Source organism: Grammomys surdaster, unplaced genomic scaffold (genome assembly GCF_004785775.1).
Source record: "Grammomys surdaster isolate TR1022 unplaced genomic scaffold, NIH_TR_1.0 325, whole genome shotgun sequence".
In the NCBI taxonomy this organism is placed as follows: domain Eukaryota; kingdom Metazoa; phylum Chordata; class Mammalia; order Rodentia; family Muridae; genus Grammomys; species Grammomys surdaster.
Window position 1 is genome coordinate 1,446,122 of NW_021604744.1, and position 22,531 is coordinate 1,468,652.

At 41.9% G+C, this 22,531-nt stretch overlaps 2 protein-coding genes across 4 annotated transcripts in view; both read left to right on the plus strand.

Annotated features, from left to right (window-relative positions):
- Positions 1–19,952, plus strand: part of Lhfpl3 (LHFPL tetraspan subfamily member 3) — a 516,547-nt gene extending 496,595 nt beyond the window's left edge. For all 3 annotated transcript variants that reach the window (XM_028778135.1, XM_028778136.1, XM_028778134.1), the window contains one exon: positions 17,739–19,952. Coding sequence is in view for 1 of the 3 variants with exons in the window: in XM_028778134.1 (XP_028633967.1) it covers positions 17,739–17,767 (29 nt within the window). In the remaining 2 variants the exon portion in view is untranslated. The remainder of the gene's footprint in view (positions 1–17,738) is intronic.
- Positions 4,050–6,318, plus strand: LOC114630042 (histone-lysine N-methyltransferase NSD3-like). Its single transcript, XM_028778137.1, has one exon. The coding sequence runs from the start codon at positions 4,204–4,206 to the stop codon at positions 5,893–5,895; it is 1,692 nt and encodes a 563-aa protein (XP_028633970.1). The 5' UTR covers positions 4,050–4,203; the 3' UTR covers positions 5,896–6,318.
- Positions 19,953–22,531: the final 2,579 nt, after the last annotated feature.

The following is a 22,531-nucleotide window of genomic DNA, read 5'->3' on the forward strand; positions in this document are numbered from 1 at the left end:
ACTATAAGTGCTGGAAATTATGCATTCAAAATTACCGAGTCACAAACTTAGCTTTTACCCATTTACTGAACATAAAACAGCGCTAATGAGATTAGGAAGCTTTTCTATTGCAAAATTATATTAGTGGAATCTCCCAGGGTCTGAGCAGCTCTCGATAAAAGTTCAACACATTTCAGTTATTGCATTAGAACTCTCTCTGTCCTCCAAGAGTCTCTAAGGTCAGGGCAGGGAAGACTGTTGATGCTCCACAGAGCAGCTCACTCAGTTTCCACACATGAGGGGATGTGGCTGACTGCATAGTGGCTTCCTTTCTGTGCCTCAAGGAAAAGCCCTGACTTTCTCTTGTCATGCTTGTTGTGCAGGCAGTCATTTCCTCCCACATGGTACCACAGAGATGGCATTAACCCACTCCCACTGCCATTTGCTGCACAGCACATAGCTAGAGGCAAGATGGCACTCTCATAGGAAAGCACTGAGGTCTAGATTGTAACACCGGAGCCTTATCAGCTGGACATGGCAGCATGTTCCTGTAATCCCAGCACTCTGAAGACTGAGGCAAAAAGATAATGAACATGGTACCTCTGTAATCAGCTCTCAATCTAGAATTCCAATAATTCAAATGAAAGAAGCTCTTTAAGGAAAAATTCCAGAAAACTGAGGGGAGATGATTAAGATAAGCCTCTTTCACTGACTCTGGGGCCAGTCTGGCAGGAGGACTCACAAAAGTTTGCTGGCCTAGCTTCAGGTTCAGTGAAAGGAATAAGGAATAATTATCAAAGAAACACCCAAAGTCATCCTTTTGCTTCCAAGCACACACACACCCTCCACACACATGCACAGACCACATGCACCACACACATATATGCACCACATGCACCACACACACACACACATATATGCACCACATGCACCCTACAGATACATATATGCACCACATGCACCACACACAGACATGCACCACACACACACACACATATATGCCCCACATGCACCACACACACACACACACACACATATATATATGCCCCACATGCACCCTACAGATACATATATGCACCACATGCACCCCACACACACATATACCACATGTATCTCACATCATTGGGGATAGAATACCTGGTTCTTGTCTTTGAAGCATCCAATATCAGTAAGGAAGACAGCCCTGTAAGTGATAGGGGTATCAGGCTATAGTGAAGTCACCATTGTATAATCATGTATCTGATTATTATTATTACACGTGTATGCATGTATGTTTGTATGTGTGTATGTATGTACATATGTATATATGCGTGTATATGTACACATCTACATAAATACAACCCAGCCCCAACCAATACATCTTTACCCCAGCTCCTGTGTCTATGAGCATAGTTTTGAAAAGCCACATATCTTACCACAGTATCCCTGAGGCTGGTAGAATACTAAAAAAAAAAAAGCAGACAGAAAATCATTTGGGTTTTTAAGGGTAATTTTTAGTCATCAATTTTTTTTATATATTTGTTTAATTTTGATTGATTATAAATGTATTGTTCATTGCTGGCCCTGTGAAATCACACAACTCTATATGTCTAGAGAAGAATTTTAACTAAGAATGAGATTTAAGGAAGATTTCGTATAGGAAGATGTAGTTGTATTAATTATTTTTTTAAACATCCTGACTGCAGTTTCCCTCCCTCCTCTCTTCCCAGCTCTTCCCCCTGCCACCTCCCCTCCACCCATTCCCCATCCACTCCTGCATTTCTCTTCAGAAAAGGGCAGGCCTCCTCTGGATATGAACCAGCCATGACATAGCAATTTGCAGTAAAACTAGGCACCTCCTTCCTCTAAAGGCTAGACAAGTCAGCCAGAAGGAGAAAAGGGTTCCAAACCAGGCAACAGAGTCAAAAATAGTCCTTGCTCCCACTGCTAAGAGTCCCACAAGAAGACCAAGCTCCACAACTTGTATGGAGAGCCTAGGTCAGTCCCATGCAGACTCCCTGGTTGGTGCTTCAGTCTCTGTGAGTTTCTATGGGCTCACGTTAGTTGATTATATGAGGATTCTTGTGGCGTTCTTTACCCCTCTGGCTTCTACAATCCTTCCTCCCTGTCTTCCACAGGATACCCAAAGCTTTGACTAATGTTTGACTGTTGGTGTCTGCATCTGTTTCCATCAGTTGCTGGATGAAGCTTCTCTGATGACAATTAGGCTAGACATCAATATATGAGTATAGCAGAATATCATTACGAATCATTTCATTGACTTCTATTTTTTGCCTACTTTGTTGTTGTTGTTGTTTGTCTGTCTGTTTGTTGTTGTTGTTGTTGTTGTTACTCTAGTCTATGTCTCTGGACTATCCAGTCTCTGATTCTTGGCCCTGCAGGAAGTGTCAGGACTGGGCTCCCTTTCATGGCATGGGTCTCAAGCTGGACCATTTATTAGTTGGTTATGCCCATAATTTCTGTGCCACCTTTACCCCAGCACATCTTGTAGGCACCACAAATTGTATGTCAAAGGTTTGATGGATGGGTTGGTGGCCCAATTCTTCCACTGGAAATCTTGCCTGGTTACAGGACATGGTCTATTCAAATTCTGTGTTTCCCATTGCTACAAGTCTTAGCTACTGTTGCCTTCATAGATTCCTGGAAGTTTCCATGGTACTGGATTTCTAGCTCATCCCAGAGATGCCTCCCAATTCCAATTGTCTCTCCCAATATTCTCTCCCTCCATCTTCCCCACACCTGATTCCCTCCTGTTCCCACCTCCCAGAACCTCACTCAGTCCATCTGCAATGTCTATTTTGTAGCCCCTTCACAGTGAGAGTCATGATTCCCCCTCTTGAGCCTCCTTCTTACTTAGCTTCTCTGGATCTGTGGATTATTCTTTACAGCTGATAGTCACTTATAAGTGAGTACACACCATGTTTGTGTTTCTGGATCTGGTTATCTCACTCAGGATGATCTTTTCTACTTTCATCCATTTGCCTGCAAGTTTTATGATGTCATTGTTTTTAACAGCTGAGTAACATTCCATTGTGTAAATATACCACATTTTCTTTATCCAGTTGTCAGTTAAGGGACATCTAGGTTGTTTCCACTTTCTGGCTATTTTGAATAAAGCTTCTGTGAACAAAGTTGAGTAGTGTCCTAGTAGTAGGATAGAGCATCCTTTGGGTATGTGCTCAGGAGTGGTATCCCTGGGTCCTGAGGTAGATCCATCCCCACCTTTCTAGGGAACTGTCATTGATTTCCATAGTGGCTGTACAGTTTGCACACCCATCAACAGTGGAGGAGTGTTTCCCTTGCTCCACATCCTCACCAGCATGAGATGTGCCTTGTGGTTTTGATCTGATAGGTGTAAGATGGAACCTCAGTGTTGTTTTGATTTGCATTTTCCTGATGATGATGTTGAATAACAGATCTTTAAGTGCTTCTCAGTCATTTCAGAGTCCTCTGTTGAGAATTCTCTGTTAAATCTGTACCCCATTTTTAAATGAATTATGTAGTTTATTGATTTCTAGTTTTTTGAGTTCTTTATATATTTTGGATATCAGTCCTTTGTCAAATATGAAATTAGTGGAGATCTTTTCCCTGGTGGATATCTGTAGGCTGCCATTTTGTCCTTTGACAATGTCCTTTCCCTTACAAAAGCTTTTCAGTTACATGAGGTTCCTTTTATTAATTGTCTTATTATTAAATGTATATATACATCGGAGGCGGCGGCGGCGGCGGCGACGGCGGCGGGAGCTGGCGGCGCGGAGATGAGGACGGAGGCCGGGGCTGGGTGCCGGGCGCCTGGGAGAGGTGTGCAGCTTTCGACCAGAGCCCTGGGACCCCGCTGCCCTTCGGGGCCACCAGCCTCCGGCTCCTCTCCGGCACCAGCTTCTACGCGGCGACCCCCGTCCGGCCGCCTCCCCTTCGTTCCCCGTCGCCCGCAGCCTTCCATCTGCCCGCAAACGAGCCCGGCCGGCCGGGCCGTGGCCCTTCTCAGTGCCGGCCGCCATGGCAGGGGTGCTCGGCGCGGGGGAAATCTAGTCCGAGGATTTCATGAGGCCTAGCTCGGTTCCGTCTCCTGCGTCCGCGGTCCTGGCAGCTGCCGGCAACCCAGCCCCACTTTGGGCCTCCGTGTCTCTCCTGTGATCGTACTGACACGGCAGGGGGGTTAGAATGGAACAAACTGAAGGCTCGATGAGAGAAAGGGAAAGTTAAGGATGCTGGAGCAGAACAATGGATTTCTCTTTCTCTTTCATGCAAGGGATCATGGGAAACACAATTCAGCAACCACCTCAACTCATTGACTCAGCCAACATCCGCCAGGAGGATGCCTTTGATAACAACAGTGACATCGTTGAAGATGGTGGCCCAACACCCTTCGAAGCTACTTTGCAACAAGGTTTTCAATATCCACCTACAACAGAAGACCTTCCTTCACTCACAAATGGCTACCCACCATCAATCAGCTTGTATGAAACTCAAACCAAATACCCGCCATATAATCAGTATCCCAATGGGTCAGCCAACGGTTTTGGTGCAGTTAGAAACTTTAGCCCTACTGACTATTACCATTCAGAAATTCCAAACACAAGACCACATGAAATTCTGGAAAAACCTTCTCCTCCACAGCCACCTCCTCCTCCTCCTTCGGTACCACAAACTGTGATTCCAAAGAAGACAGGCTCACCTGAGATTAAACTAAAAATAACCAAAACTATCCAGAATGGCAGGGAATTGTTTGAGTCTTCCCTTTGTGGAGACCTTTTAAATGAAGTACAGGCAAGTGAGCACACAAAGTCAAAGCATGAAAGCAGAAAGGAAAAGAGGAAAAAAAGCAACAAACACGAGTCATCTAGATCTGAAGAGCGCAAGTCACACAAGGTCCCCAAGTTAGAGCCAGAGGGACAGAATAGACCAAATGAGAGGGTGGACACTGCACCAGAAAAGCCAAGAGAAGAGCCAGTGCTCAAAGAGGCCGTCCCGGTTCAGCCAATACTGTCTTCTGTTCCAACAACAGAAACGTCCACTGGCGTTAAGTTCCAGGTTGGTGATCTTGTTTGGTCCAAGGTGGGAACCTATCCTTGGTGGCCTTGTATGGTTTCAAGTGATCCCCAGCTTGAGGTCCATACCAAAATTAACACAAGAGGTGCCCGGGAATATCATGTCCAGTTTTTTAGCAACCAGCCAGAGAGGGCATGGGTTCATGAGAAGCGGGTACGCGAGTATAAAGGTCACGAACAGTATGAAGAGCTACTAGCCGAGGCAGCTAAACAAGCCAGCAATCATTCCGAAAAGCAAAAGATTCGGAAACCCCGACCGCAGAGAGAACGCGCCCAGTGGGATATTGGCATTGCTCATGCAGAGAAAGCATTGAAAATGACCCGGGAGGAAAGAGTGGAACAGTATACTTTCATCTATATCGATAAGCAGCCAGAAGAGGCTTCATCCCAAGCAAAGAAGAATGTTACCTCTAAGACGGAAGTCAAGAAACCCCGAAGACCAAGGTCTGTGCTGAATAGTCAGCCAGAGCAGACCAGTGCTGGGGAGGTGGCCTCCTCACAGTCAAGTACTGACCTTCGAAGACAGAGCCAGAGGCGACACACTAGCTTGGAAGAGGAAGAGCCACCTCCTGTTAAAATAGCCTGGAAAACAGCAGCTGCGAGGAAGTCCTTACCAGCTTCCATCACAATGCACAAAGGGAGCCTAGATTTGCAGAAGTGTAATATGTCTCCAGTTGTGAAAATTGAACAAGTGTTTGCTCTTCAGAATGCAACAGGAGATGGGAAGTTTATTGATCAGTTTGTTTATTCAACGAAGGGAATTGGTAACAAAACAGAAATAAGTGTCAGGGGGCAAGACAGGCTTATAATCTCTTCACCAAGTCAGAGAAATGAGAAGCCAACTCAGAGCACGTCATCTCCGTAGGCAACATCTGGTTCTGCAGGCCCAGTAGAAAAGAAGCAGCAGAGAAGATCAATCAGGACTCGGTCTGAGTCAGAGAAATCCACCGAGGTTGTGCCAAAGAAGAAGATCAAAAAGGAGCAGGTTGAAACAACGCCTCAGGCTTCCCTGAAGACTGGATTACAGAAAGGGTCGGCGGACCGAGGAGCGCAGGGCTCTGTCAGATTCAGTGACAGCTCCGTCTCCGCAGCGAAAGAGGAAACTGTGGACTGAGATTCCTGTACAATTTCATCCCAGAAACTCCAGACTTGGAGTCTCCGTGCAAGAGTTCTTTGTCGGCGGCTCGATAAAGTTCCTTTTGTTTTGATTTTGATTTTGCCAGTCATCATTATTGGCATTCTCTGGCCTGGTTTCTTCTTCAAGACTGAACAATTTCTTTAACATTCAGATGGTTTCTCTCTATCTTTTTTTTTTTTTTTTTTTTTTTGGTCTGAGCTGGATGGGTACAGCTTAAATCATGGGTCCAGCCTAAATAAAAAACCCACCATTTAACTTTACCCTGATCACTTCCAACATGGACTGTTTTGTTTTTTTGTTTTTAAATAAAGCATCATTAATACACATCTGCAGGGTTTTGCCAAATGGCCCAAACTGTATACATTGCAATCATTAAAAGCTCTTATTATTTTTTTTGACATTAGTGCCGTTATCATGGAGAACAACAAGACAGCTGCCTTCAGCGGCCTGTCATTTTTCTGGCATTTTCAGAAACTCATCGGAATTGGCGGTACCCGTGTTTCCCTTCGCAAGCCTCTCAGTTCAGCACTCCTGTTCTTCTGTTAAAACTCCTTGTTAATTCAGTGATCTCTTAGGCCAAGGAAATATTTCGTGGTGGTGTTCTGGTTCCACATACCAGCAATGAAAGAGATAGATTTGTGTACTTGTGTTTTTTAATCAGCATTAACATGGGCAGGCACCCTCATTTGTAGCTGTCAGGAAGCATTCAGTGCAAACTTGTAGGATGGGGTGTGCTGAGAAGGTTCCAGTAACCAGAGCAGCCTCCCGAGACCCACATCCTCCACCACAGAACATGGCTATACACCAAGCGCTCCCTTCAGCCTGTTGCGGATCTTCGTGGCCTCAGGAGACTTGTTTCTCCACAGTCTCTTCTGGACTGCACAATTCCACCACAGCTTGCTGGGCTGATCTAGATGTCTGTTTGTTGTATGGACAGTTTGGGGGGAGTCTAAAACAAACTGTGGGTGGAAGTCTTACCCGTCTCCTTGATTCCTTGGTATTCACAGTGCCTGATCTGCACATTTCATCGTGGCTGTCTCTGTATAGCCTACCGCATTAGCCCAAGAGATTGTTGCTTTGTAACTTTTTGCACTATTGTTTTGGCTGGATTTGTATTACACGCAGTTTTTTAAAAAAAATTTCCACACTCAAAAAAAAAAAAGTATATATACATCCACAGATGATATGATAGTATACATAAGCAACCCCAAAAATTCTACTAGGGAACTCTTACAGCTGATAAAAAATGTTCAGTAAAGTGGCCAGATACAAATTTGACAAAAAAAAGAATCAGTAGCCCTCTTATATAAATGATAAATGAGAGATGAATTTGGAAATGTTCCTTCCATTTCTATTTTGTGAAATGATTTGAGGAGTATTGGTACTAGCTCTCTTTTAAAAGTCTGGTAGAATTCTTCACTAAAATTATCTGCCTTTGGGCTTTTTTTGGTTAGGAGAGCTTTAATGACTACTTCTGTTTCCTTGGGGGCTATAGGTCTATTTAAATTGTTTAGCTGGTCTTGATTTAACTTTGATAAGTAGTATCTATTGAAAAAGTTGCTAATTTTAGATTTTCCAATTTTGTGGTGTACAGGTTTTTGAAGTGTGACCTAATGATTCTTTGAATTTCCTTCATGTCTGTTGTTATGGCCCCTTTTTCATTTCTAATTTTGTTAATTTGGATATTCTCTCTCTGCCTTTTAGTTAATTTGGATAAGGGTTTGCTTATCTTGTTGATTTTCTCAAAGAAACAGCTCTTTGTTTCATTGAATCTTTTGTCTTGTTTTCTTTGTTTCTAATTTATTGATTTCAGTTCAGAATTTGATTATATCTACTCCACTTAAGCGAGTTGGTTCTTTCTGTTCTACAGCTTTCCTGTTTGCTGCTACATTGCTAGCATGAGATCTCTCTAATTTCTTTATGAAGGCACTTAGTGCTATGAACTTTTCTCTTAGCACTGCTTTCATTGTGTTCCATAAGTTTGGGAATGCTGTGCCTTCATTTTCATTGAATTCTAGAAGTCTTTCATTTCTTTCTTTATTTCTCCTTTACCCAGTGGCCGTTCAGTAGATAGTTGTTCAGTTTCTATGGGTTTGTAGACTTTCTGCTGTTTCTGTTGTTGTTGAAGTCCAGCTTTAATCCAAGGTGGTCTGATAAGATAGAGGTGGCTATTTCAATTTCCTTTTATCTGTCAAGACTTGCTTTGTGACAGAGTATATAGTCAATGTTGGGGAAGTTCCATGAGGTGTTGAGAGGAAGGCATACTCTTTTGTGTTCGAGTAAAGTATTCTGTAGCGTCTGTTAAATCCATGTGAGTCATTACATCTGTTAGTTCCATTATTTCTCTGTTTAGTTTCTGTTGAATGGCCTGTCCATTGGTGAGAGTGGGGTGCTGAAGTCTTCCATTATTAATGTGTGAGGTTTGATGTGTAATTTAAGCTTTAGTAATGTCTCTTTGATGGACATGGGTACCCTTGTATTTGAGGCACAAATGTTTAGAATTGAGATGTCATCTGGGTGGATTTTTCCTTTGATGTATTCTTCCTCATCTCATTTTACTTATTTTGGTTTGGAGTCTATTTTGTTATATGCTACAATGACTACACCAACTTGTTTCTTGGGTTTATTTGCTTGGAAAAATCTTTTTTCCAGCTCTTTACTCTGAGATAATATCTATTTTTGATGTTAATATATGTTCTTATATTCAGCAGAATGATGGACCCTGTTTTCACATCCGTTCTGCTAGGTTGTGTCTTTTTATTAGGGAATTGAGTCCATTGATGTTGAGAGATATTTATGACCAATATTGTTATTGTTATTTTGTTATTTTTTGATTGTTATTTTGATATTTATGGTGGTGATGGTGGTGGTAGTGTGTGTGTGTGTGTGTGTGTGTGTGTGTGTGTGTGTGTGTGTGTTTCCCTTCTTTTGGTTTTGCTGGCATGTAATTATTTATTTCCTGTGTTTTCTTGGATGCAGTCAACCTTCTTCGGTTGGAATTTTCCTTCTAGTCTTTTTTTGTAGGGTGATTTGTAGATAGATATTATTTAAATTTGGTTTTGTTGTGAAATATCTTGTTTTCTCCATCTATGATGATTGAAAGTTTTCCTGGGTACAGTAGTTTGGCATCTGTGATCTCTTAGAGTATGCAAGACCCTTCGAGTCCAGGCCTTTCTAGTTTTTATAGTTTCTAATGAGAACTCAGGTATAGTTCTAATAGGTCTGCTTTATATGTTACTTGGCCTTTTCCCCTTGCAGTTTTTGACATTTCTTCTTACTTCTGCACATTTAGTGTTTTGATTATTATGTAGCAGAAGGAGTTTTCTTCTCCAGTCCAATCATTTTGGTGGTCTGTAAGCTTCTTGTATGCTTATATGTACCTCTTTCTTTAGGTTAAGAAAAATATCTTCTATGCCTGAGATTCTCTCTTTCATCTCCTATTCTCTGTTGGTGATCTGTACTTCCTGTTCACTTACCTAGAGTTTTCATCTCCAGGATTTCCTCAGTTTGTGTTTTCTTTATTGCTTCTATTTCCATTTTCAAGTCTTAAACAGTTTCAGTCATTTCCTTCATCTATTTGTTTGTATTTTCCTGGATTTCCTCTTTAAAGGCCTCTATTATCTTCATAAAACTGTATTTAAGTTCATTTTCTTGTGCTTCAGCTGTGTCGAAATATCCAAGGCTTACTGTAGTAGGATAGCTGGGCTCCAGCAGTGCCATATTACCCTAGTTGTTGTTGATTGTGTTCTTATGCTAACCTCTAGTTATCTGGATTTAGAGTTATTGTAGACTTAGGTGCTAACTTCTGATGGATTTTTCCCTTGGTTGCTGTTTCCTCTCTGGTCTTCTAGCCTGAGTGGCCTGGGGTTCTCATGATGAGTGAATCTTTGGGCCCAATAGGTTGTCTCCACTGGGGTCTTTGTGATCTATGTGACATCTGGAGTTTGGAGTGCCAACATTGCCTCTGGGGTTCCAAGTACATGTGTGTCCTCTGGAGTTCTGCGTACCTGCTTAGTCTCTGGGGTCCTTAGTGTAGCATGGGCTGCAGTAAAGCAGAAGATTTGTGCTGGAGCTGTGAGCTGGAATATCACATCTGATTTCAAATAGCACTGACTCTAAAGGTTTTTGAGAATTTTTTTTAATCATCACCTTCCTATTGTGTTGTGGGCAAAGTGAAGATAAGCATTCTTTAGGAAAAGGCAAATTAAAACTGAGTTTCAATTCCATCACATTCTAGTCAGAATGACTATCATAAAAAAAAAATACTAGTTAAGATGTAGAAGAGAGGGAACATTTCTATACTACTTATAAGAATGTAAACTGGGCAGACACTATGGAAATCAAGGAAAGCTTCAACAACAACAACAAAAAAAAAAACCATTAAAACTAGAACTTCCGTATTGCACAGCTGTTCCACTCATGGACTTACACCCACAGGACTCTAAGACAACACACCACAGAGATACTCCAGTGTTTATTGCTACACTATCACTATTCATAACAACTCAAAATGGAGCCATGCTGGAAATTTTCCCAGCTTCATAAGTACTGAGGTGGAACACAGAGTTGGATAAAGGCCAAAGTCTGATGATCTATGGCCTTGTAACACTCTCTTACTGTTCTGGGATCCAGAAGCTCATGGCCTCTAGAAACTTAACTCTTTTTCACTGTTCTGTGCTGATAAGTGCTGGTTTCTTACTCTGGAACTCTCTGACTAATTGTGCTTAAAAAGGCACTGGTTGGGCTGGAGAGATGGCATGCACTCATGCACTCACAGACACATTCCAGGTGAGCCTACCACCTCTCTCATCAACTCCATAAGTGTTCATGCATACTTACATACATACACATATAGACAAGCAGACATATATACATTCGGTGGACAATGCTGAGCCTCCAATGCCACACATATATATTTGGATGAATAGGGCAGAACCCCACAAGCCACCACTTTATTCTTTTCTCTAGCCTGTTCATACCTTCTTAGACAAAAGTTCTTTAGAAAATTATCTCATAGATAAAATGTTACACAAAACGGGAGTTACAGAAGGATGTCTATAGTAAGTTCAAAGCAGTGTTTCATTTCATAAGCTCACTATAACTTCAAAGCAATAGTTTCACATGGCCTTGCTTTATAATATACACTTCATCCTTGGATCTGACTTAGAATGAATGTTTTTACCTGATCACAAATTTGTCCCAATCCTATTTCTCTTTTTAGAGTAATTATGAAACTCATTGTATTTCTTATTGTGCAGTCTTACTATTATGAGGAATGGACACATTTTATTCTTGATTTAACTTTATTATATGCTTCTGGCAAAAGCAATAAAACTATCTCTTAAAACTTTCTTCCTAAAATTATTTGAATCAAATCAGGAGTTAATAATGACAGCATTAATTCATGAAATATAATAACAAACATCATTAATTCATGAAAGTTCATCTTTGTGTTGACCTGCAGAAAAATCTGCCCAATAGGGTGGGCTAACTCCTAGGAATCGTCAGACTGTGTAATAGTGATAGGATAAGGTGTGTGAGCTGCAAGAAGCAATCCTGAGGTGAAGTCTCTTGGGACCTTGCCTCTCAGAGCTCACCCGTCATAAGCTATACAAAAATGGTGGGCTACCTCCAGGAAAGTTCCCAGCTAGCCTTAGCCCTTTCCTAGATGTCCATCAACAGATGAATTAATAAAGAAAATGTGCTACATGTGCAAGGGATTTTGAGATGTAAAGAAAAATGGAACATTGATTCTTACAGAAGAATGGAGAATTGAAAATCGTGTTAAATGAAATAAGCCAAACTTAAGAGAGACAAATACCACATAGTCTCTCTCATATGTACAATCTGAATTTAAATTTTTATATTTCTATTTTGTTTTATTTCTTCAAAGAGAAGAGGAAGAGCAGGAGGAGGTGGCAGCAGCAAGGCACTGAATAAAACTACCAGATGCACAAGTTCAGAAATATCAATATACATTGTCCAGGAGACAAAATACTGTAGAGAAAGGACCAAAATATGTGTGTGTGTGTGTGTGTGTGTGTGTGTGTGTGTGTGTGTGTGACACTTGCAGAGGGGTAGGAATAAGATGAAAATAGGTATGTATGACAAGAACATTCAGGCCAGAGGAGTAGAGCAGACAGTAGAGAAATGATAGAAATCAGTAGCCTCACTTACAGACAGGAAGGAAGCATGGAGGGAGGTGTGTAAGGCTGACTGGTCAATGGCAACAGAGATGGATTCGTGAGAACAAAACCCAATTCACATTTGGACTCGGTGTGTGTAACACCCAGTTTGAGTTTGCCTTTACTTATACTTCTGAAGAATGGCCATAAACATGGTGAAATACTTGTGTGTGGTTTCGACCACCAGATGGGATGGCAGCGGGTTACAAAGATGACAAGTGAGCGCCCAGTGCTTTGTGATATAGGCAGAGTGGGACCCATTAGTCACCTGACCACACACTGAAAGCTGAGGATTCAACACTCTCAGCCTGCCTTGAGTCTGTCCTGTACGTGTCGTAGGGAGAGCCTTTTGACCGCCCTATATAAAAAAGATAGGGTAACTTCAGGCCAAACTGGACAGTGAACATCATCTGGACTCACAAATCTTCAACACATTCACCCAGCATGCAAAGGGAAGGCCTACCAAGTAACTAAACCTGCTGTCTCACTTTAACAGAGTCTACATGCAGCCTTAATGTGGATGAGGGAAGAAGAGAAAAGGAGCTTTCTAAGTTAAGCCCTTCTCCTGAGCTACTTTGTGAGAAAGGTCACAGGAGAAAATGCAGTGCCTGGCATCCAAATCTAATTGCCCATCACATTACAGAACAGCAACTGGGACCCAGACCTGCCCCTTCCCAGATAAGCTCTCCCACTGTGGCCAGAAGACCATTTTAGTATCTACTCTGCCTGTGCTGACATCAGGTTCAATGAAAACTAGGAGACAAAAAACAAATAAACAAACAAACAAAAAGGGGCAGGAAAAATTAAGATTTTTAAAATGATTAGGCTAGTAGGATGGCTCAGTAGGTAAAGGCTCTTAACTCCAAACCTGACAGCTGTGCTTTCAGCCCCCAGAACTCACATGGGAAAGAGGAGAACCGACACCCAGAAGCTGCTCTCTGACCGTTACACACATGCCATGGCATATACCGCTCCATACTCCCACAAACATAAATGCTATCATTTTTAATTTAAAAAAAAATGAGCCTTGAGAAAGAAAGACATATCATAGGCGTGTCTGGGGTGGGGTATACTTTTAGCCCATTTCTTCAATTCTTAGGTATTTCTTCCATGCCTATCTATACACACTGAGTAAAAGTTAGTGCTAAAAGCAGATAGAAAAACATCTTCCTGTTTAGACCTAGGATGAGAGAGCACCCCACCATTTTGATCTGTTGGCTCAGATCATTAATGGCTGTGAAGAATATGAAAGGAATTAGTAATCCCAAAAGTTCTGGAGCAAGAGATTTCTTAGATCTACCAATTGCTGAAGGTTTTCCTTACCAGATTGTCATAGGTTCCTGTGCATTTGACAAATACCTTTATTGGTGTTTCGTTGTTGTTATTTTCTTCTATTTTGAGAAAGTTTCTCACTGTGTGGCCTTGGCTGGCCTGTAACTCACATGTAGACAAAGCTGGCTTCACACAGAGATCTGCTTGCCTCTGCCTCCAGAGTGCTAGGATTACAGGCATGTGCCACTTTGACAAAAACATTTTGAGAACCTGTTGTATATCAAGCACCTTATTAACCTGGAATTTCAAAACTGAATAACTCATTCTCCCTCCCAGAGTTAAGTCTAACGCCTCCCTTCTTAGAGCATGGGGTCTGACCACCAACATCAGCTTCAGCTGGGAGACCTCTCAGCAGGCTCTCTGCGGTCTCAAGCCTGCTTCAGACCCACAGAGTCAAATCTGCAAGTTGTACAGATACCCAGGTGATTCTGGTGCATACTGAAGTATGAGAAGCACTGACCTAATTGATGGAACTCGATTCCTCTGCTTCTTGCTTTCCTCTATTTGTTCCACAAGTACTCTAAGCTCAAGCTGGCTTAGAGCTGGAGGATGCGAGCAGAGAAGCCCTTGATGACAGATCAAAATCAGCTAAAGGACAAAGAGAAAACTTGTGAGATAGTTGCTAATCATAAGGGACTGCAATCCACCTCCCAGAGATGCAGAGAATCACAGGTCCCTGTCAGAAGTGGACATGTCTCCAAGTGGTATGGGAGAAAATGGCAAAACATGTTTAGTCAATGAGAAAAAGCAGTTGGGATCAACCCCTTATTCATCTTCACAAATGGGATTCATTGGCCATTGCCCCAAAGAGCCTGGCCTCTCTCATTATTCAGTGACTTCCCCCTCCCCCCACTCCTAGCTGTCCTGACTGAAGGGGCTCCAGACCCTACTTGTATAGCTTAGACAGGAACAATCAGCAGAAACCAACCTAGGAGACTTTTCAACATCAGTAAGCACATAGAAAATACAACAAAGTATCATTTACGTGGTCTGGACAGTGTGACTATTGTACTACGTGCTGCTCTCCTGAACTGTGATCCAAATGACAGCTTCAGAAAAGACTTGCATATGAAACACGGGCAATGAAACATGGGCAACTCAGAGCCCATAACATACTACAAGGTCAAACCTGACTGAACAAAGATCAGTCATTCAAAGCAGCATTGAATAACTTATTTCTTCAGCCCTGCTCTGTACAAACCTGGAAGAACGTGACATCTGTTAAATTACCTCCCTGATGGGAAATATCCATGGTGCATGAAAAAATGTTAGCAACAATTTTGAAAAGAGCAAAATGTTTTACCTGGCAGTGCTAACAGTGTAGCCATACTGAAGCCTCCGTGTAATTCCGCAAACTGCCCTGATAGCTCATACTCTTAAGACAGAAGGGAGTGACCACAAGAGGAGAGGAAAGCATTGCCTTTCATTAGCTCCTTCTGCCTATGCCCTTCACAAGTCTGTGTGAAGAGCCAGCTCTTGCCTGGCTTTCAGGAGGAAATGGCCCAATGTGCATTCCATGTAAGCAATGTAATAACATTTTAATATTACTCCCCAAGCCAAGTGGCTTCCCGATATGATGTAGGGACTGTTTATGTTCTGAGCCCCACTGGAACCAATATTTTGGTTATTTTAATCCTAGTGATCTACAGATCTATCACATGCCCCACAGATGTCATTCCATTGTGGAATCATGCAATTCAGACACAGACAAACATTCTCAGAAAACCTTGTAAAGAGCAGCCTGCAGAGAGAAGCAGGGCCGGGACCAAGGATAGACAAGTAGAACACCTAAAATACAAAATGTGAGGAAGTCTTTCCCTTGACTAGCACAACCAACCCTCCAACTGTGTAGGGTTTTCTTACTTTTGAAATGTTGGCACAGAACTTGCTTTGCCCCAGTCGGAACCTAGCTCACTGGCTTCGCACCATAATTTCCACATTCCTACCTCAGCACTCCATTGATACCATAGGTGAGGAGACCCAGTATCCATCAAAGTCAAGAAAAAAAAAAACAGATCATTCAGGAGAGAAAACTTGAGTGATCAATAGTGAGGTTATAGTGAGGGGGTCCAGTCAGAGATTTTACTGACTGAAAGCCACAGGTGACCCCAAGAAAAAGGAGAGCCAAGACTTGTGGACCAGTGATCTGTCTCAGTCAAGACAGAGCCTATCTGTCAGACCAGGATCCTGCCTTGGAATATGGGCCCAGATAGTGAGGAGATGGGCACAGCTCTTGTGAGATTAGCCACAGATGTTCTGTTCCCACAGGAAGGCTCAGGATCTTCACAAAGCAACAACCGCTCTGTGGGTAGCTCTCTTCTCCCCTAGGTATGATCATCCTGCTCTAGGGGCTGATCACAAACCTTTCCAACACCCATTTCTCCCAGTGTAGCACACTGAGATTCAATCTAATCCTGAACCCAGCATTAGACACTTCTTCGCTGATAATCTCGAAGACGTGCTTCATCCCACGATGCCATGAGCGTAAAGCCAATCTAGGCAGCTTAGCGCTAAAGGAAAGGAAACAAATGGGCTCTGCTTCACGGTCATTCACAAATGACTCACAGAGAAGCCTGCTGCTTGGTTGGCTTCTTTGTGACCATCAAAGGCCTCTCCTTGCTCTTCTTCATCACATACAAATAGAACCCTGAGCACTTCTGTGTGCCATCCTCTCTTCCATGTGCCATTTTTTACCTTTTTTTGGAGGAGGAGAGTTTCAGACAGGTTTCTCTGTGTATCCCAGGTTGTCTGGAACTTACTCTGCCTCTCAACTGCTGGGATTAAAGGTGTGCACCACCACCACCCAGCTATATTTTTTTTAATTTTATGTGTATGGTTTTTGTTTTGTTTTGAGTTTTTGTTTTTGTCTTGTTTTGATTTTTGCCTACATATATGTCTTTACGTCACATGCCCATAGAGACCAGAAGAGAGTATCAGGTCCCCTAGGACTAGAGTTACAGACGGTGGCCTATGCTGGGAATCAAACCCTGGTGCTCTGGAAGAGCAACCGGTGTTCTAACTCCTGAGCCATTTCTAGGACCCCAAGCACCCTCTTTTAAGCACCTATTTCCATGTGGTGCTTTCTGTGTTTCATTTTCTGCCATCCTTGGCTAGCACTTGGCACAATCCAACTGGAAACCTCAGGCATTCATCTGTGTGAACTTTAAATAGAAATATTTTCAGAGTGAGGCATTCAAACGTAGTAGAACTCTGGACCCACAAACTTAACTTCTGGGCTCTGTACAAGTTGGCACAGCAAGCCATCCAAGGTTCAAGACCCCTACAGCAGCATATAAGACACACCATTCCTTGTGTAGTTTTAAAACTGTCTAGAGACAGCATTCCCTTTTGTGGAGTTTCTGCCAGCATGACTCATCTCACAAAATCATTACAGACAAATCATCAGTATAACATAAACATATTTCAATTATCCTCTGTGTGCTCTGGGCACATTAAGATAACTAAAATGTCTTGCTGAGGCACATTCATTAAGATCATAATGTGCCTGAGATGCTTTAAGTGTGGCAGAAGTCAGGGAGAAAGTCCCTCAGATGATAACACAATCTTTCAGCAGCATTTCTAGCACTCAGAAACCAGAAGCTCATCTTATATTCTCAAGTACTGAGCTGCAAAACCAGGGAGTCTGTGGCCTTTAGGCCCGTCTGCCACACTACAGCCGGATGGTCCATGGTCCCAAACTCCCACTCTATAGAGTATGTTTGAACCAAAGTTCATGATGGTCATCCTAAGAAAAGGGCTAAGTGTGGGTCTAGTTTTGAGTTTTGAGGTCTGGTCTCATACAACCAGGACTGGCCTCAATCTCCCTATGAACCCACAGATGACCTTGAATGTCTTCTCCTCCTCCCTCTACCTCCCAGGAACTAAGGTGACAAGCATGTCATCACTCCAGTGCACGCTAAACAAACCCTCTACCAAGTTGTAGGTCCAGCTGTGGTATTATTTTCCCATAACTAATACGTGAATTTCTTGCTGACAAAATAAGTGATGTGTTTTTTCTTTTCCCCCAACCCTTTCTCTCTCTCCTCTCTACAGTTCTGTTAAGCCAATATTCTCTAGAATGAGCACAAAACAAGTCAAATAACAGCTAAACAAACAGCTTTGTACATCAGCACCAAGAAGGAAGACGCTTGGGAGAGATCAGAGTTCAGAGACGAATATGCACAAAAATGAAACATCAACTCTTTAAAGAACCTTCTGATTCTAGATCTGCAGAAATCAAGTGATTTTTCTGGGAGGAGCTATGATCATGTATTAAACACCAGCTCATTGGAAACTGTCATTAGATAAGATCAGATAACATTCATGAAAATTATATTCAGGAAATAGTTTAAGAAAGAATACAAATGTGCTAGAATTAACATGTAAAATACATATGTACCGAGGTTTATAAGCTGTCCTTTTTAAATCAAACTGAAAACAAAACAATAAAAAGCTTTAATCTTTCAATGCTATTAAATGAAATAAAAGGGCAGTTAGTTGTAGACTTGCCTCCTCAGTAGCCAAGAGGCCCATGGAGAGTTGTGTCTTGAGGAAAGCCTCTGATCCTTGGTCCCTCATTGGTATTGTCCACTCATGTCACTGTGCAATTAGTTACAGCCATGTGGTTATTAAGAGACTTAGCCCTTCAAACTTCTTACCCAATGTGTGTTCAGTTTAATCTGTCTGTGCGACTTATCACAAAGGAAGTGTTTCTGCCATGTGCTACGACTCCATCAAACTGTGATTCACAGGAAGTACATCAAGACATCATAGGTTCCCAAATAACATAGACTTCCCTGTCATTGACAAACAGCATCAAGGAGCCCTGAACAATATAGAAAGTTTATTTTCACTTGGATGCCCTCTCATGTAATATGTAGGCTGCTATCAAGTAAACACTTTTTCTAATTCTCCCTAGCATATGCATAGGAATTTAATAGACTTTATAAATAGATACCTAAAATATGAGTTTTCTATTTCCTCATTCTATATGTCACTAGAAATCTACATTCTTTATTTCCTTTACTGACATATACTCATTTTTGTTTTGTTAAAAGAAACTATTTCATTAAATCTACTTCTAAATGATAGTAAGAGGTACTAACAAAATAAATAAAGACTTAATAGCCTTAGAAGTAAATAACTATACACTTATATGTCAAAGGAACTTGATAGGTAAGGTACCTTTTGTTTATTAATGTTGCTTTTGAAATTTTTCATTTTTTTTCCCTTTCGGTTAGCTGGTACTTGAAAGTACTTACAGCTAATCGGCTGTCCTCAAGAATCTTTTCCTCCCAGGATTCCACAACCCTTGCCCTCATAACACGCCCTGCCTAAGTCCAACAACAGAGAAATACTTGACATTAAAGTAGTCCGTTGTCTGAGTATAAATACATATAAAGGGGGCTCAGTGCAAGCCAGCCCATGCTCTATACCTGAGCAGAAAAAAACACACAAATAGAATGCCTGCACCCCCAGGCTTGGGATTAGGTTAAACTAGCACCTACTAGAGCATCAGCTGGAGGATCACATGAGAATCTGGGTTGTCCTCTCTTATGCTCCCATAAGACCATACTCATATTTTTAGCCATGTTGTCACAAATCAAACGGCTAAAAGTACATTACATATACACTCAAGTGCTCACATAACTAAAACCCAATTCACAGAAAGAAAACTCAGGCTATCCCAAAGAACAAAATCAAGGGAGTGCTTAGCCTCTGTAATTATAGTACTAGTCATCCTGGGGGCTATTTGTTGCTTTAAGCAGTCATCGTCCCGAGGCATTCAGAATAACCTACTTACTAAATTCAATTACACACAACTTTTTAAAAATTCACCTTTTATTTCTCTCTATATCTACACTAAAGTCAGAAGGTATTAGGTTCCTCTACTCCATGTAAAGTATGATTCTGTCTGGGTCCTACATTGTTAATGTTTCAAAAAAGATAAAAGGTACTTCCTCTCCACATGTGAATGCTTTTATGTTTTTGCCATAAACCTTAATTGTAATTTAGCATACCACAGTGCTATGAAGATTGGTCATTGATGATATATCATTTGTACATAGATAACACACATGTAAACCACTAAATGTTAAGTACAAGAAACATGTTTTTACCTTTAAAAAAAAAGACTCCTTTTCTCATTCTATTCTATCATGTCCAAAAGTTGTGTGTAATTTTTTTAAGGTCCAGGAAATGTAAAGAAATTTGTTGGAATATCTGAATTTCTGTAAAAACTAAAAATAAAATTTTGTTACATAAAAAATCGGTGGTGTAGTATACATTCATTTTCCTTTTTTGCTCAGCAATCCAGCATATTACTTATTTCTCTTACTGCTATGATCAAATCTTGGCAAACAGCAACTTAAGGGAAAAGGTTTTATTTTGGCTTACAGTTTAAGAATGGCACAGTCACTCATGGGCAGAAAGCCATGACTACTGCTGGTCATATTGTATCCAGTTGAGAGGCAGAGAACAGAAAGGAAGTGAAACCACAATGCAGAACCTGTCTTCATGGCACACTTCCTCTCACAAATCTCTACGTCCTATAAGTTCCACAAACTTCCACACACTGGCAACAGCTGAAGACCAGGTGTTTGAACACATGAGCCTGCGAGGACCATTTCAAATGGAACCCAGCAAACCAGAATGAATTACTGGTTTGACTGAAATAACTACCATCTGAAACTCTCCTTGCATCCCATGATGCTGCAAATAACAGGCATTGATTAGATATGCAGGACCTTCATGTATGGGACATGATCATCTCCGAGGCCTCCCCCTTCTACCCAAGTACAGACACACCTCCAATGGGTCATGTGAAATTGCCAACTAAGTAAGTAGCTAAGTAAGTAAGTGACTAAGTAAGCCGCCAGCTCCTCTGCAACACTTCATGCAGAAATTATCCACTTGGATTTTAATCCCAGGTGCTTGTTTATTATACTATCCTGTAAAACTCTGAACCTTGGGTTTTTTTTTTTCATCTACAAAATGGATATAAATAATATCCAGCTACATAGATTATTTTGAGAATGTAAAATGGTTCATAATGTTGCACTTGACAGGTAATCAACCTATGCTCATTCCTTCTCTTCCTTATTTATTATATATGACACACATGGGGGCAGGGGGAGCTGAAGACATGGCTCTGTGGTTAAGAGCACGGACTGCTCTTCCAGGGGATCTAGGTTGGGTTCACAACACCGACATGATAGCTCACAGTCATCTGTAATTCCAGGTCCAAGGAACTGACACTTTCTTCTGGCCCCCAACAAGCACCAGGTGAACAGGTATACATATAGGCAGAACATCCATACACATAAAATAAAAATAAACAAATCTTAAAACAAAAAAAGAAGAAAGGAAGGAAGGAAGGAAGGAAGGAAAGAAGGAAGGAAAGAAGGAAGGAAGGAAGGAAGGAAGGAAGGAAGAAGGAAAAAAGAAAAGAAAGCCAGGTATGGTGGCATACATCTTTGAGCCCAGCACTTGGAGGACAGAGGTAGGCATGACTATGAATTTGAGGCCAGTGTGTCATAGGGAGTTCAGGCTAACCAGAGCTGCATAGTGAGGCCCATACAGAAGTCCCACATATAAGGAGATTAATGAGAACAAGTAAGCTGGGACAATAAAAGGAAAGCATAGAAAAAAAGAGCCCAGAAGAGCCCAGTTCTGTCTGTCTAAAGGGGATAAATAGCTAGTCAATACTAAATGCCAGTCATATGCACCAAGAGCTATTCTAAGCAGAGGAGAGGAGTGATGCACCCCTCTGCCCCTAAACAAAGCCCCTACTTTCACTGGTTTTGCATTCCAATAGAATTTAGAGAATAAATGAAAAAGCTTGTCTCAAAGAAATGCCCTGAAAAAAATCAAAACAGGGTAACATGATAGAGGGATGTGGGCGCTGGAAAGAGAGCTGCGTTTAAGGTGAGAGCTCGGTGGTGAGAACTCGGCATTGAGATCTCTGAGGTGAGAACTCTGGCATTGAGAGCTCAGTGGTGAGAACTCGGCATTGAGAGCTCTGAGGTGAGAACTCTGGCATTGAGTGCTCTGAGGTGAGAACTCTGGCATTGAGAGCTCTGAGGTGAGAACTCGGCATTGAGAGCTTGGTGATATTGAGAGCTCGGTGGTGAGAACTTGGCACTGAATAAAGAGACAGAACACTAGGCTGAACCCAAGGTCTAATGGCTGTAAAGTAGGACTAAACTCAACACACTAAAGCCACAGCCAGGTAGCAATAGAGACCTCCATAGGCTGAGTAGGAATGAACTCTGCAGCTTTGAAGGCTGGGATTGTGCGTGCTATAGTTTTGTGAGTGAAAGCTGTTAGAGGATCTTAAATGGGAGAATAATGCAAACTATTCTACATTTTCTTAAAGATTATTCTTGGTCCTAAGTAGAAACTCTTAAATCCTTTCTTTCACTGGGGATGTAGCTCAGTAGGTAAGCGTACTTGCCCTGGGTTCTGTTGGTGCGGACCTATAATTCTAGCACGTGGTTAGTAGAGGTGGAAGAAGCAGAATCCATTTAGCCAAACAGGGAATCTGAGACCAGCCTGGGCTACAAAAGGCCCTAGCTCAAAAAGAAAAGAAAGAGAAGAAAAAATAAAGAAAGGAAGGAAGAAAGGAAGGAGAGAGGGAGGGAGGGAAGGAGGTCAGAGCAATAAGATAGCACAGCAGGTAAAGGCATTGAAGGTAAGCCTTGGACCACTGGGAGTAGAGAGCTAACCCCAAAGTTCCCGTGTTGAGCCGGGAAGCTTGAAGATAACACAACATTAGGGGCGCGGGTGACCCTGCAAAACTCTTCAAGCCAGAAAGTGGATTGATGCAATTGTGGTTTCCTGGTTGA